The sequence below is a fragment of the Primulina eburnea genome, chromosome 17, assembly GCF_022965805.1.
Source record: "Primulina eburnea isolate SZY01 chromosome 17, ASM2296580v1, whole genome shotgun sequence".
NCBI lineage: Eukaryota > Viridiplantae > Streptophyta > Magnoliopsida > Lamiales > Gesneriaceae > Primulina > Primulina eburnea.
Genome location: NC_133117.1, coordinates 5,908,233 through 5,923,421, shown reverse-complemented (window position 1 = coordinate 5,923,421; position 15,189 = coordinate 5,908,233). Strand labels below are relative to the sequence as shown.

Sequence of the window (15,189 nt, the reverse complement as noted above, 5' to 3'; positions counted from 1 at the left end):
TTAAGCTTATGTGTGACATTAATCTAGGTGCCTCATTTGTGTTTTCAGAAACAATATCTTTTGTCAAAATTCTTTAAATTATTGGTTGTAGAATACGTACATTGGAGCTGTATATATTTGCCAATCAGTAGATTCTGGTAAATTGCATCTGGGATTCGTCCATAAATGGAACTTTTATTAGCTGTTTGTGCAGTAGCCACATTTTCAGAATTCACTTCGCAGCTCTCCCGGTACACATACATTGTGGCAAAATGATAAAAATTAGCTCGTCAAAACGAAGTTGATCATCATTCGTTTCTTTTGTGAGTAGTCAGTCAATGGGCACCTCATTGATGAGATAATTATTTTTTGCCATGTAATTTGTATTTTTTTTCGTTGTTAGTCATGTTCATGGTGAATTTATATTTTTAATCATATAACTTGCATGTTTTCTTAAAATTTTTGGTTTTGTCACAGTGAATTTCATTTTTAGTCTTCTAACTCATCTTTTAACATGTATTTGTTTTCAATTTTAGTTTTTTTGACCGGCTGACGGGATAGATTTCGATTAAAAAATGACAAAAAAAATGAATATAACATATAAGTTACAAAAACAAAAATGAAAATTCACCGTAACAAGACACAAAATAGAAAAAAAAAAATCAAAATTAGATTTAATTGCAAATCTATTTTTAACATGATCAAAAATGAGAAAAAAAAGAGAGGTAATAATAGGACAAAAATGTATTTCTCCCCTTCTTGAACTATATATGACGGTGTTTTAAATTGTCTCGCAAATTTTGGTAGAAATTCTACAAATAACAAATTTTATGTCTTTCATTATTATTGAATAGATCATTGGATTTTGCTTGCCTTTTTGCAAAATAAAGTAAAAGACACAATGAAAAATAAACTAGTTCAATGGTGATTTCAAGTCATTCATACCTCAGCTAATCTTTGGCATACTTACCATTGATCAAAGCACAACATAAATTTTCGCACACTCTTTGAAATTTACACGCTACATTTTTGCATTGAACATGTGTGTGCTATGTTGTCCCTAATAGCATGCATTTTAAGTAAACTCATTCTTAAAAATTTCAAGATAACTCAATCGACACATTGGTGTAAGAAGGAAGTACGTTGATCACATTAAATTATACTCTATCAGATTTTGCATCTGATATTCTTTTACTCCATGCAATCACTTTTTTAGCATAAGAATAGTATTTTATTCCTTTATTTGGCTCCTCCTAACCTTATTCTTCTTTCTGCAAAGTTCATTTTTACAAAAAACTTTTATTTCGTAAGTGCATTTTTTTTATTTACATATGTACCTCTTAGGGTATGAATATTTGGCTTTGAATTTCATATTTTTTTCGCACAATTTACTAGTTATAACATATGTGATTTAATAGATGCAATATTCAGCCGACAATTTCATGTTTCAACAACAAGGATGTCCTAAGCTAATTGAATAACCGAGATCAATGGACATTTCTATCATAAATTCGAGTTTTTCATTGATCAAAGGTCATCATCTCATTATTCTGAACAAGAGTTTACATGACAAGATACATATAAATGCATGATTTTTTATTTTATTTTTCTATTATATTTTACAAATAAATAAAAGAAATTAATTACCACATTCCCATACGACAATGCACTAAGAACTCTGGTTGATTGTAAGGCATTGAGCTTGAAAACTGCGAATAGACATTGATCTTTTTCTTCTACAGCTAATTCTTTAGACCACCAATCTTTCATGAAATGTCTACTACTCGCTTTTCTTTAAAATAAACTAGAGATTTTTTAAAAAAACTTTCGGCCATATATAAATATACTTTGTACCATAAAGAAAACTCACCAAATAATTATTTGAAAATACAAAACACAGTGCAAGACATAAAATCGTAAATAGTCAAACTAAGACCTAAAACTAACATTTTTCAAAAATAGCATACAAATATTAAATCCTCTCAAAAACCACTCATAAGCATCATAATGCAGAAAAACTAGTAATGGTACTCAGGTTATGTGCACATCAGTCCAGCCATTTCAACCATCAAGTCCTCATATATCATCATAAACATCCTCACATGCATTATTCATACTTAGTAAGTCTAATGACTCAGCAAACTCTAACCATGATAGCAAGAAAAACGTATACATTCACATGCAACAGTAAATTTTTTTTAATAAAATAGCTTTTCATGAATATGCATAACTTTAAAACCTTTTTCCGCATATACTTTTCTTTTCATTATATATGTATACATTTCCTTTTGTTGAATTCAGATCATTAATTGTGACATTCGTATCAGTTGTTGGCCGATTGATCAATCTTATGTATTATCATGGTACAAGGCGGCAGGGACATCAGCGACAATCTCACCCGTCAACTGAGCCTTGGCCTTACATGTCATCATATCCTTTCGTATTCGTATTTGTATTCGTATTCATATTAATCACAATCAAATAACCTCCTTCAAAATCTTTCATCATATACATCGCTTATAAAAATTCACGCATAGATATCATTTTTCTTTTAAATCAAGCATGCAACACATCTTTTAACTTTATCGTTTTTCATCATGAAATCTCATAACCTTTTAGAATAAACATTTTAGCATTCATTACAGAATTTAGGGCACTGCCAAGATATGTAACATTTTTCAAGTATAAAATGACCGTTTTGTCCCTGAAACCCTAACTTCACCAATTTACCCTTGGGCCTTAAAATGATGACCTGAATTATCCAAACTTATCATAACACCTTAAAAATACACAAAATAACAAGTTTTATTAACATTAAAATAAAGATTGAGAACTTGAAAAGTTCAAACAAACTCCCCTTTTTTGATGATCACAAAACTTGAGCAGTTAAGAACAATATATTCAGTTAAATGGTTAGTCCATTTAAACATCGTTAAAAGATATCCCTTAGAAACTAAATTAAAGATGGTTTTGAAAAACGATTTAAGGATTGAGGGTAAAAGAAAAAATCCTCATAAAAAACTGAATTAAAAAAAAACTCTAAAAAAATTTAAGAGAACGCCTTCAGTTGAAAAAAAGAAGGCTCCTCCTTAACAACTGAATTTTAAAAACTGATTGAACAATTTTTCAGTTTGAGAGTACAAGAAAAACTCTCCCTCAAAAACTGAATAAAAGCTCGTATTTGAGAAGTAATTATCTAAGCATTCATTCAGAGGTTATAATCATCCAAGCAACGTAGACAAGAAATCAGGGAATATTCATTCAGTCACAACGAAACACAGCTGGATAAACACGATGTTTATTTAATCAAATAATTTTCCTTGTATTTTTACATTTGAGTACATACAACAGTTGAAAGGAAAATTGCTACTACAATAGCATATTTTAAACAACATCATATATAGATTGGTTTATGTGTGATAGAACTAGATATACCAACAACTGGTTGCCTTAACTGCTTGAAATATTGCACCGGTTGTGAGTTCAATTTGCTAGAGAAACGAGCTAATCTGCCTTGAACTTGATCTCTTTGCTAGCAAACTGTGAAAGGGGATCGGTTACGGTGACCGGAAGCGCAACGGAAGTTTAAAAATCAAATTTTTCATCAAAATTTTCGGCCACCCCTTATAATGTGTAGCAAATACAATAAAACACAAAAATGACATTCATAGTGTGTTTAGAATTTTACCTATCAATCACAAGGATTGATGTATGGCTCCAACTAAGGTGTAAACGTACACCTTAGCTCTTCAATGGTAGAAACTATCTTCAAGCTTCCTTTGAGCACTCCTTGCTCAACTATTAAGCTCACCACCAACTAGGTAGATCCCCTCTTAATTTGCACTAGAAAATTAAGAGGATTTTTCAAAGAGAAGTATATTTCTTCCTCAATACTTGAAGAACAAAAATTGGGAGAGAAATGTTGAGGGAAATTTCTGCCATGCTTGTGGGGAGGGAAGAGTGAATGAGTTGTCTTGGTTTGTGAAAAAGTAGAGACCCACTTTTGCATGCCAAGCCTTGGTATGTTAGTTAAATTGATCCAAGTTTTGATTCCAAAAAGCTTAATCTTGTCTGGACCCAAGTAAGCACGGGTACCAAAACTTATTTGTAATTTGTGATTGCAGGGCACAATGACTGAACTGATCAAAAAGTCAGTTTGATACTTGGACAGTGGATGTTCAATGCACATACCTGGTGAAGCTAAATTGTTATCAAAATTGACTCAATTTACTCGACCCAAGATCACAATTGGATATGCTTCTCAAGGTAAAATTGTGGGTAAGGGTAAGCTCAATCATGTTAACATTATCATTAAAGACACACTACTTGTTGAAAATCTTAAGTATAACTTAATTAGCAAAATTCAGTTGTATGATCATGATCTCTAAATTCTCTCTTTTCTCTTCTATGGATTAAAAAGAAAACTTTCAAAGGAGAAGACTTGTTGCCTCTTGTTCACTTCTCATATATGATCACAAAATTCTTTCATGCATTCATCCCTTCCACTTGACTCCTTCTACTTATATCTGGCCGCACACGAAGGATTCCACTTCATGACCATAAGCTGGGATCAAGGGCCAGTCCTAATTTTGTTCAACTACTCATCCTTGTCCAACCAACCACCTGTTAGTTGCCTTAACTGATTCACCAACTGTCCGTTTGGATAGCTGCCTTGGATTACTGACATTCCACAAGTCTATTATTGTTTGTTTCTGAAAAATTTCATTTTTTTTATTTCTATTTTGTTCTCATTGCATACAAAAGTTCGAGTGTTATGTTCTTAAAAGCAACAAAAAATTATGAATAAATGTCGTCGCTCTTGTTGTAAGTGTTTTTTTTCCCGAATGATTGGTTTAAGATGTATTTGTTTCGTAATTTTTATTGATTAGTTAATATAATTAATATTATTCACTTATTAAAATCAATAGATACCATTTACTTATATATATATATATATATATATATATATATATATATATATCAACTTCATAATTCAACTTCTCGATAAATTTCAAGAAAATATTCGACGAACGCCCAAGTTATAAACAAGAATGGCCTAGAATTATGAAAAGAGGTGAAAATATTTCAGTTAAAAGGAAACGAAAAATTACCGTTTGATTTTATATTCTGGAGAGAGCTTTTGAACAAAAATTTAGAAGTAAAACACGAAATCTATTTGAAATACAAGGAAGCCTAGGTGAAATATGTGTAAAAGCTTTCTTGCTTCATTTTTCGTACAAATATTTCACATCTGCTTCATAAATTACAATCTATTTGGAATCTTTGTTTCATATGTCAAACCAATGTGATAACAAGATGATCGAAGTTTTGTTTCTTGTATCAAGAAATAAAAAAACAAGATCATCCACGTCTGCATTCTTTACACGCTAACCTCCTTTAGAACAGCAGACGTCCACTGCGTTTCCCGAAAATTCTGGAGCGGTAAGTTGAAATAATCATTTCCAAAAGAAGGGGAAATTGCAACTGCACGAACAATATAACTGGTAAACAGGCCAATGCGGCTATTGGTACAAGAGTCCATGCCTTTCTTCGACCAAACACAAGGTAAAGGGTTGCGCTGAAGGCGATCATCATAGATGTTATGGAAAGAAATAAAGTGACAAGACCAATTATTAACCTCTTTGGAAGCGAGTATAGAAAATCTCCTTCTGCATAACGTGCAGTGAGGATAGACAAGAACATCAACATCGAAGCGGTAGATGAGAACAAAGACATAGCATCAAAAACTGCAAATGTAACGAATGCTGACTTGTTGTAGAAAATAGGAAAGCCATTGTCGCCATTATTGCCTCCTGGTACAGTAATAGAAGCAGCGAAAGCTATGGTAGCAATCAGAGCTGCAGCAACCGTGCAAGAATTGGCTGTGTCCTTCATCCATTTCTCCCCCTCTTTGACCAAATCCTTGTGCTCCTCAGAAAATTCAACAGGCGGTGTTCTAAGCTTGGAGTTTTTCCTGTCTTTGGAGTCAGGAGTAACATACTTTTCCACTTCCTATAGTGAAATTAACTAACTTGATATAAGAGATACATCTAAATGATTTGAACAATTAAATAGATGCTCCCTGATGTCTTAATAACTACAGCCTTTTAAACAGAGCGTCTGTCACTATACCAAATATCATAGTTGGTGTCAATCATGCAATTTAAACCTTTCAAACAGGAAAACAAACTACACAACACGTTACAATTGTTACATTTTATAGACCACCATGATTCGAAATAATCTCCAGACAATAATTGCATCATCATAAAATTCATGAGAATCGAGTCCTGATGTTAGCTCACATACAATGTGTACTTTTCTTCCTCTTGTTGTGTGTTGGTAGGGGAACCCTCCATCGAAGCACACAAGGTGTTTAATAAAAAAAGTTTGCACTACAAGATCCAAGTGATTTCAAGAATGATTTAAGTTGCAATCAGAACCATACGTTAGATATGAGGAAGTTGGGAAATTATACTTACCTTGTACCACTGTAACTCACGCTGCATTTGTAGAGCTGCACCAGATACAAGATTGAGTTGAGCTGGAGGTGCCAGTTTCCCAACAAGGTGCCAGATGTTGTTCCCTTCATTGTCCGTAAGCTGTGTAGCCAGCTTTTTATGCTCACTCATCTGATACAAGAGGTTGAAAACATTCTCTCTACGGTTTATAACAGCCAGTAGAAATATATTATGTCCCATTGGATCTATTGACCAAATTGCGTGAGGAAAATACTCCAAAATCTCTTCGACTATCTCACTATTTCCCGAACTTGCTGCTGAAAGAATCGGCATGTGAAACATTGACGCAGCTGTCAAGTAATCCAACTTCGCAATCTCTTTGCATATGCATTTCACAAGTTGAAGAACTTGCACATGCATTATTCTAGTGTCTCGAATATAAGTCGCTTGTGGTACTAAACATTCAATAACTTTCCAAATTGTTAATTGCCACTTACGGAACGCTGCAATGCCAATAAGAGTACTCGGAAAAAGTAAAAACTGAACTCATTATGATGTTCAATCCTTTTTTATTCACAGATAGTGAGAAGGGAAATCAACGAACCAGATAAACAAAGCCGTTGGAGAAGTGGAGAACAGTAACACAGTTTTGAATAAATTCCCATGACCACAGATGGATTTTCCTCGACTCTTTCATCATGACTATACAACTTCCCAAACTTTGTAGGCACACCTTTGACATGGAAAAAAAATTAAACTGATTTCTCATAGAGCATTGATATATATTTTCACGTTGAATCATCATTGATTACGTTCTGTAACTCATATAAAACCGTGATCGTAAAAATGAAGGTGAATAGGATATAGAAATAGACCTAACAGATAACATTAAAGTCCTATATCCTGAAAGCCAGGTTTGTTGTCATTCTATCTTGAGAACTCCATTGACCATATTGTTACAGATTGAGAAAAACATTGCATCTTAAGTTGAACAATCAAGTGGTAAGTAAAGCTAGCATCATGACGGAGCAAATTCCAGTAGTGGACAAAATAATAAGCACGGTCATGATATAAAAGACAGAAATAGAACTTTAGTAAATGGGCAGCACAGAATGAGCTAGAAACTAACATGAATAAATGAATCGCTCCCAAAAGCGAAGTGAACTTTTTCTGAAGAATGCAGAAGACTTTCTAGCAATCGTATTCAGTGCAGTGTTACCGGCGCTGGATCTAAATGTGGCCAAGTAAGGGTAAAGCTGCACCAGATAAAGAGCCAAATCTGTGGAGCACAGGAAAATGTTGTAATCAACAGATAGTACATAAATAACATATCATTCTCTCTCAAATTCTTTAAAAATTTATGCTATGTGTATCATTACCATAGAATTCAGCAAGAATCACAAGATTCAGAATATCTACACCAGATCCATCCGCAAAGGGATTGTAGCCTGTATCATCTCTCGTGACAGTTAATAAGAAAGATACCATATCCTTGTTGGCATATCCAGCAGCCGCGTGTAAAGGGAGAAAAGACGAGTTGCACGGGGTATTTGGCAAAGCAGGGTCTTTTGACACTAACAGTTTTGCTGCCTCAACATTGCCAAATATGGCAGCGCTGTGTAGGGCAGTTTGACCAATTTGATCACGCAGAGTCACTAATGCCTCTGTTGGTATCAATTCTAACAATTCTTTTACAAAATCTATTGCCTTTCCTGACCCAACTGCAACATGTAGTGCTGTCTCTGAAACTTTCGTGATTTTGGCAGTGATTGCATCTGGATCCTGATCAAAGAATTTTCTGGCGCTCTTCCAATCACCATTTATAGCAGCTCTGTACAGTGGTAAATACCAGTTGAGATCCTTCTCGTGTTCCTTCTTCTCCACCAGCATTGAACTGTGGGCATTATCAGGTGGTTTCATTTCTACTTCCGTCGAACTTTTAACATTTTTATTTCTTGCCCCGAGGAGGATTTTCGCCAAGGGTCCCGGTTCATTCTTGTTATCTTCTTGTTGTGATGAAAACCCCTTCATCATTCCAGCAACGTTTGAAAATTACTCCACGCAGCACAAGGTACTGATAAAATTCAGAACAAGACTGTCAAAAATTACATCGCCATCACTTGCAGTACAAAACCAAATTATATATTCTTGTCTTGTATGACCAGGTTTTGAGGTAAACTTCCAGCAATTGTAAGCTATCGTTTTCAATAAAGCACACCAAGCGCAGTGTTTATTCTAACATAAAAAACTAGAAATTCATGAAAAACCGACCATACAACAGGTATATCATATCGCACACAGTTAGGCACAATAGATTCTTGGCAAAGATAACAAACCTTGCATATATGGGCTGCGGCTTGTCATAATGAAAATTATTACATTATTATTCACAGATTTCGACAAAGTATGACTTTGAAACTTTTTAGTATGATCATATAAACGAAAACTCCTTAACAACTCTGGGTACAGTTGACATCTTTAAAGTAGTATTAATTCAAATTATGCAAGAACAATGAGCCATGCTCTCTATGTACCACTTCCAACTTCAAGTGACAATATGGTAAAGGATTCTTAATAGGGAAAAAAACTAAAGTCTCTAGTCCTTTCCTTCTACATCTTTACGGCATGTCAGATATTTTGAAACACCCGAAATGTATTTTTTAAGTTAAACTATGGCTTGTGATTTATATTTGGTGATGTTATAAATAAGCTATTTTCTCATATTAAATTTTAGGATTATTTAACTTTTCTGATAATAAATATATCATTTGACAGTATTTTAAATTAAATATTATAATAAAACTATTTTTGTAGTTGTCAAAAGTTGATTTTGAAATAATCGTACAGTAAACTGTGAAACTAAAAATTTTATATATCAAAAAAGTTAAAATTAACTTAGCTACGTTTGTCATACAAAGAGTTTAATTACATAAACATTTATTTGTAAAGAAAAAAACTTAAGGGTCAGTTATACTCTGTGCATAGCATTCCTTCTAAAGATAGCAAATTTATTTTAAGAAATTCACACAAATTTGCAGGAAAAGATGACCGAGCAAAACAGCATTTCCCAAGCACAAAAAGGGATGATGTAACAGGGAGAAGCTCAAATTCCTACCACTCAAAAACAAATCTTGCGATTATATAAGCTAACCCAGCAGCAAAATGGAGTACAAAATACAACACAGTACACCAAAAAAGGCCCGAAACAGCAAACTATGGAGGAATTCTGCAGATCGTGCAGTTTATAATCAAAATCGGAAAGAAAAAAAATCGATTCAGGGAAAGTAAAGTAAAGCGAACTGACCGAGCAGGAGAAGCGACAATTCTCCGCATTTACTCCACCTAGTTTCGTTAGGTGCAATTGACTCCTTTTCATCTGCATTTAGTTTTCCTCCAATCGAAATAATAAACCAGTGAAACTTTGCATTCATCATATATAAGTTAGATAAAAGAGAAAAAAGTAATTTAATAATTTCCATTGTTCGTCGGTTTATTTCTTTAATTCGTATTTTTTTTATTTTGGATGATGTTGAGTGATATATAAAATTGAGAAATATTAATATTTCATTGAAAATTAATGTCTTATATATTTCAATTTTTATATTTTGTTATTTTATTTTATTAATTAAATTTTTGGAAACGTACAACCATATTTTTAAATTATCTAAAGACAAATAATTTCAATAATTTATTAACATGTGAAAAAATGTCAAATCAATGAGACTAAATGTCAAACACTATAATTTTTTTGACGTGTGTAAAAATGTCAAACCAATGAGACTAATGTCAAACACTTTAAAATTACATGTGTAGAAATTTATATTTTCTTTTCGATATTCCACGATTTATTTGGTTTTTTCCCCAATTACGTCTGACCAGTGAAGGAGATTGGTTGTCACAAAAATGTAAGTTATGTTATTTTGGTAAATAGAAAATAATGTGATTCGGGTAAATTGGATGAGTTGGGTCGGAAAATTTACTGGATCGAGTATAAAATTGATGAAGATGAGAGTACAACGAGATGTGTCCAAACCAAAGGCTTTTCTCTCGAGAAAAGCTGGTGCTGACCTGCAAACACGAATATAATCACGTGAATGGACGCCAAAGAGATGTCCGGCGTGGTCACTCTGATGCTAAAGTCAGCAGGTAAATGAAGAGAACCAATGTAGCAAAGAGAATAATGTGCCAATGGTGCATAAAATTTTTGGAGAGTTTTATAGTAAAATGATGTGGGCAATATATGTGTGAATGAATGTTTAAATGTTAAGAAAACCTGATATTTATAACAAAAAAAGTCAATGATGATCTTGTTTTCAGTGTCCAATTACTAATTATGGCAAAATGGTTGTTCGTACCCTGTTTTTCTGACACCAACTTCTCTTACACGCCAAAATATTCTTTTTGCCATATCAAATCCATATGATTTTGATGATAATGATTACCAAGATAAGGTATCACATGCTTGTGCACTCGAGTGCGGTGCTACTATCGAGATAAACTGGTAGAGGGTCATCACCCGGAAACTCGTCTGAAATCCCAGGCCTCTGGTAGCTCGGTAAGATGATGTCCCGGGCAGTCATTTGCATGGCTGGTATCGGATCAGCCCAAAGCTTTTCATGACCTAATCCATGATCCGGGATCATTCAGAACACATGACTCAGACCTCCCAAGGGGTATCACCACTCCCTCTCTAAATAGTCGAGCTAGAGTCTAGCTTGCTGTCCTGATCACTCTCTTTTTCCCGGTCATGTAACATTTTTGTCGTTTCATATTCCTGGGTTGGTAGGACTGATTTCATGATGACGTATGCCCTAGAGTTTGAATGGCCTAAAACGCTTTGAATTCCGAGAAGATGAACAGTCTGAGACGCTTCGAATTCCGAACATGTCCTTTCATATCCCTGCACAAAGTTCTAAGATGCATCATGTCCGTCCTTTTATCTTTAGATCAACGGTTGAGATCAATTCCGCACAGATGATGCCAATGATGTGATATGGGAATCGATTCTTAAGGCCAACTTAATTTTTTCTCCTGAGGGTGCTATCAACACCACCCCGACTCCACATCCAGCGAGACTTGCTGCTCCATCCACGAACACTCTTCATACTTCTATTTCGCCCGACTGAATCATTTCTGAAAGAAAATCTAACAGGGCTTGCGCCTTAATGGCGATCCGGGGCTTGTATTCAATATTGTGCTCCTCTAGCTCCACTGTCCACTTTACAATTCTTCTCGAGACCTCAGGGTGAGTCATGATTCTCCCCAGAGGACTGTTGGTGAGAACCGATCGGATGAGAAAGAAAATAGGGCTTCAACTTCCGAGCAGTCATTACTAAGGCTAGAGCTATTTTCTCCACTTCACTGTATCTGAGTTCAGCTCCTCTGAGATCATGGCTGACATAATATATAGGCTTCAGGTCGGAACCCTCCTCCCGGATAAGCACATAACTGACAAGCGTACTCTGTAGTGGATAAGTAAACAAATAATTTTCCTCGGGTTCTAGCTTTACCAAGACTGGAAGTTCTGCTAGATGATTCTTGAGATCCCTGAATTCCTGTTCGCACTTCTCATTCCAGCCAAATTTTGGGCTTTCCGCAAGAGCTGAAAAGAAAAGATAACTCATGTGCGCAGCGGGAGATGAATCGGGAAAGAGCAGCGATTCTCCAAGTTAACCTTTGAACCTCCCGAATAGATCGAGGAGAGGACATGTCGAGTACCGACTTGATTTTCTCATGATTCACTTCAATTCCACAATCTGTAATCAAGAAACCCAAAAACTTGTCACTTTTTACCCCAAATATGCATTTGGCCGAGTTGAGCTTAATCTCATAGAGCGTAGCAAATGTCTTCTCCAAGTTGGGGATAAAATGGGAAATCACCCGGGATTTGGCCAGGATGTCATCTACATACACTTCAACATTCCTACCTAACTTCTTCATGAAGACTGGTTCATTAGGCGTTGATACATTGCTCCGGCATTTTTCAATCTGAAAGTCATGACCACATAGCAAAATGTGCCTCCCAATGTAATAAAAATGGCTTTGTCTTGATCTTCCTTGACCAGAGGGATTTAGTAGTACCCCTGATAGGCGTCCATAAAACTGAACAACTCGAAACCAAAAGTGGAGTCCACCAGCTGATCGATCTGGGGAAGAGGATACTAATCCTTAGGACATGCTTTATTGATATCCCTGAAATCCACGCATATTCTCCATTTCCTTGTGGTTTTGGGAACCAATACCACATTCGAGAATCATGTAGGAAATTGTACCTCTCGAATGTGTCCGGCTTGCAACATTTCCCGGACTTATGCGTCGATCACCTTGTCTTTTCAGGACCAAAGTGCCTTTTTTCTGTATCACAGGTCAAGATCCCGGGATGATATTTAACCTATGTTCGGCTATCATGGGTGAAATCCCGACCAGTTCCTGTTGTGACCAAACTAAAACATTAATGTTAGCTTTTAAGCAGTTCAATAAACTGACCTGGGTGGGTAAGACAAGGTCTCGGGCCACCCGGATCTCCTCTTCTGACACGATCTCCACAATTTTTTGCTCTTCTTCCATCACAAAATGCACTTCCCCCTTTCCCATCGTCTTCTCCTCCTCCCTGGTCCTATCATTTCCCTTCTACTCTTGTCTTGCTTTCTTGTGATCTATCCTGACAGTCTCCACATAGCACTTTTGGAAAGATGGTTGATCTCTCCTTAGTTCTCCAACCTGGTTTTCGAATGGGAATTTAATCTTTTGATATTAGGTGGAAGCTACAACTTTTAATTCATTCATAGCTGGCCGACCCAAGATATATTATACGATGACTGGGCGCTCACAACTGTGAAGGTAGTCATAACAGTTTTTCGTAACTTCCGGGTGCCAAAGGTCAAGGGCAAAATTATTTCTCCTTCCGGGTACACGACGTGACCAGCGAAACCAAAAAGGGTTGTTTCAACTGACTCCAACTGGTGCCCTTGCAAATTCATCTGCATCAGGACTTCCTTGAATATTACATTACCAGAGGTACCCGAATCTACAAAGACTCACATTACGTCGTAGTTAGCAACTCGGGCCTGGATCACCAGAGCGTCATTATGAGGAAGGCTGAATCCCCGGAGATCATCAGGGCGAAAGCTGATGACCAGCTAACTCCTCTTTTCTCCCTCTACTTCCAAACAGTCTCTCCTGCCCTGTGCCTTCCGGACCCGATTAGAATCGACATCCATGGAACCATCAAAAATCATCTTTATTACATCTAAGTCAGGGGATAAGGCCTTCTTCCGCTCTATCTCTTGGTTTCTTCTTCCACTTGGGGCACCTCGGAAACCATCGTGTGATCTAGGAGGCCCTTGACGTTGAGTTGACCAGGGTGGCAACCTCGTTTTTCTGTTTGATGGGTTGTATTCTGGTACGGAAGGATGAATGTATTCCTTCTTCAACATTCGACACTCACTTGTGTCATGAGAACATGGTTTGTGAAGGGTGAAAAATCCCCTCTTTTCGGACATAGCGGATCAAGAATTGGGGTTCGGATCCCGCGATCGATCCGAGCTACATTCTTGGACATCCCGGTCCTAAGCAACTTTCAAAGGCACATGATGGGAAAAATACCCTGAATTGACCCTCTTTTGACCTCTCTCCTCGAGTTTGACCACCCGGTCACCTCTCTCTCTTTTTAAAGCATCTCGCTCCTTCTTCTGAGCTCCTTCCATGTCAATATATTTTTTTGTCCGGGCCAAAAGATCCTCAAAGTCCCCAGGCAGATTCTTGGTTAATGACCGAAGTAACTCCCTCTCCTGTAGTCCTTGGGTAATTCGGTGGTTTTCGTTTCAGGGGCGCAGGAGGAGACATCCATAGAGACTCGATTGAATCTTCTTATGTATGCCCTTAGAGTTTCTTCAGGCTCTACTTCACCTCGAACAAGCTGAAGGTGGTTCTCTTATACTTCTTGCTGCTATTAAAATGGTGTAAGAATAGTTTCTGGTGATACTCTAGGGAAATTTAGGGTCCGCTCCCAGCAAGTGTCACTAATCCAGACGCGGGTTTTGAAGTTACCCTGAGCCTGAAATAACAAAGAAGATCGTTAAGAGGGGGCCAGGAGGGTGTCCATGCGTAGCCCCTCCGACGCTCAAGTCAGTGACTGAGGATATATGGGGGGAGCAGCTAAGGGCGCTGCTGAAAACGATATATTGAATGAATAAACTGAACACCCAAACCTGATATTTATAGGAGAATACCTGGGCCCTTAGTGGGCCTGTCTTCCATTTGGGCTAGGGCCCTTGGTGGGCTCGTCTTTCCTTTGGGGCTTGGGATGGGCCAGGGGTAGTGGGCTTATCCCTAGGGTATCATCTGGAAATCCTCGAATGACTGAATACTCTGAGGGGACAGTCTTTCGAACCATCTTTAGGTCGAATCAACTAGAGTAGTCAAGAACACCTTACATTTGATCTTGTCTCCGTAACAGTGCAAGATAGCCATATTTGTGAACCGAGTAATGTGTTATTCCGGGTCAGAACTCCTGTCATAATCTTTTATCTTTGCGGATTTGAAATTCCCTGGCAGAGGCTCCCGAACGATGACATCAGAAAAAGGACATCCCTTAGCCATCATCCGAGTGCTGCATCAAGCCCCAACTTTTCCCTCCAAGACCTTCATTTTCCTCCTTAACTCTTCAAGTTCTTCCGCTACAATGGGGGATATGGAACCAGCACTCGACTCTTTTTCCTCCGCTCTTCCATCCTCTTCTCTGCACCCA

General features: G+C 36.8%; 1 protein-coding gene across 6 annotated transcripts; it reads right to left on the bottom strand.

Annotated features, from left to right (window-relative positions):
• Positions 1 to 5,167: 5,167 nt before the first annotated feature.
• Positions 5,168 to 9,904, bottom strand: LOC140817747 (uncharacterized). 6 transcript variants are annotated; one of them, XM_073177512.1, is made up of 7 exons: positions 9,745 to 9,904; positions 7,820 to 8,514; positions 7,570 to 7,719; positions 7,045 to 7,173; positions 6,462 to 6,943; positions 5,750 to 5,991; positions 5,168 to 5,648 (listed from the first exon to the last, which is right to left on the bottom strand). In XM_073177512.1, exons 2-7 carry the CDS (start codon positions 8,472 to 8,474, stop codon positions 5,360 to 5,362), a joined length of 1,947 nt encoding a protein of 648 aa, XP_073033613.1. In that variant the 5' UTR covers positions 8,475 to 8,514; positions 9,745 to 9,904; the 3' UTR covers positions 5,168 to 5,359. The 6 variants fall into 6 exon arrangements, with proteins under 6 accessions (XP_073033613.1, XP_073033611.1, XP_073033615.1 ...); XM_073177510.1 differs by adding an exon at positions 8,603 to 8,675 and having other exon boundaries at positions 5,168 to 5,991; positions 9,745 to 9,875; XM_073177514.1 differs by having other exon boundaries at positions 5,168 to 5,991; positions 6,462 to 6,757.
• Between the last annotated feature and the right edge of the window lie 5,285 nt (positions 9,905 to 15,189).

Coding starts and splice junctions, on each gene's coding strand:
- LOC140817747 (XM_073177509.1), bottom strand. CDS start 8,474: ATGATGAAGGGGTTTTCATCACAACAAGAAGATAACAAGAATGAACCG. Junction 6,944..7,044: donor CCAACGGCTTTGTTTATCTG/GTTCGTTGATTT, acceptor TTGGCATTGCAG/CGTTCCGTAAGTGGCAATTA. Junction 5,992..6,461: donor GTGAGTTACAGTGGTACAAG/GTAAGTATAATT, acceptor ATTTCACTATAG/GAAGTGGAAAAGTATGTTAC.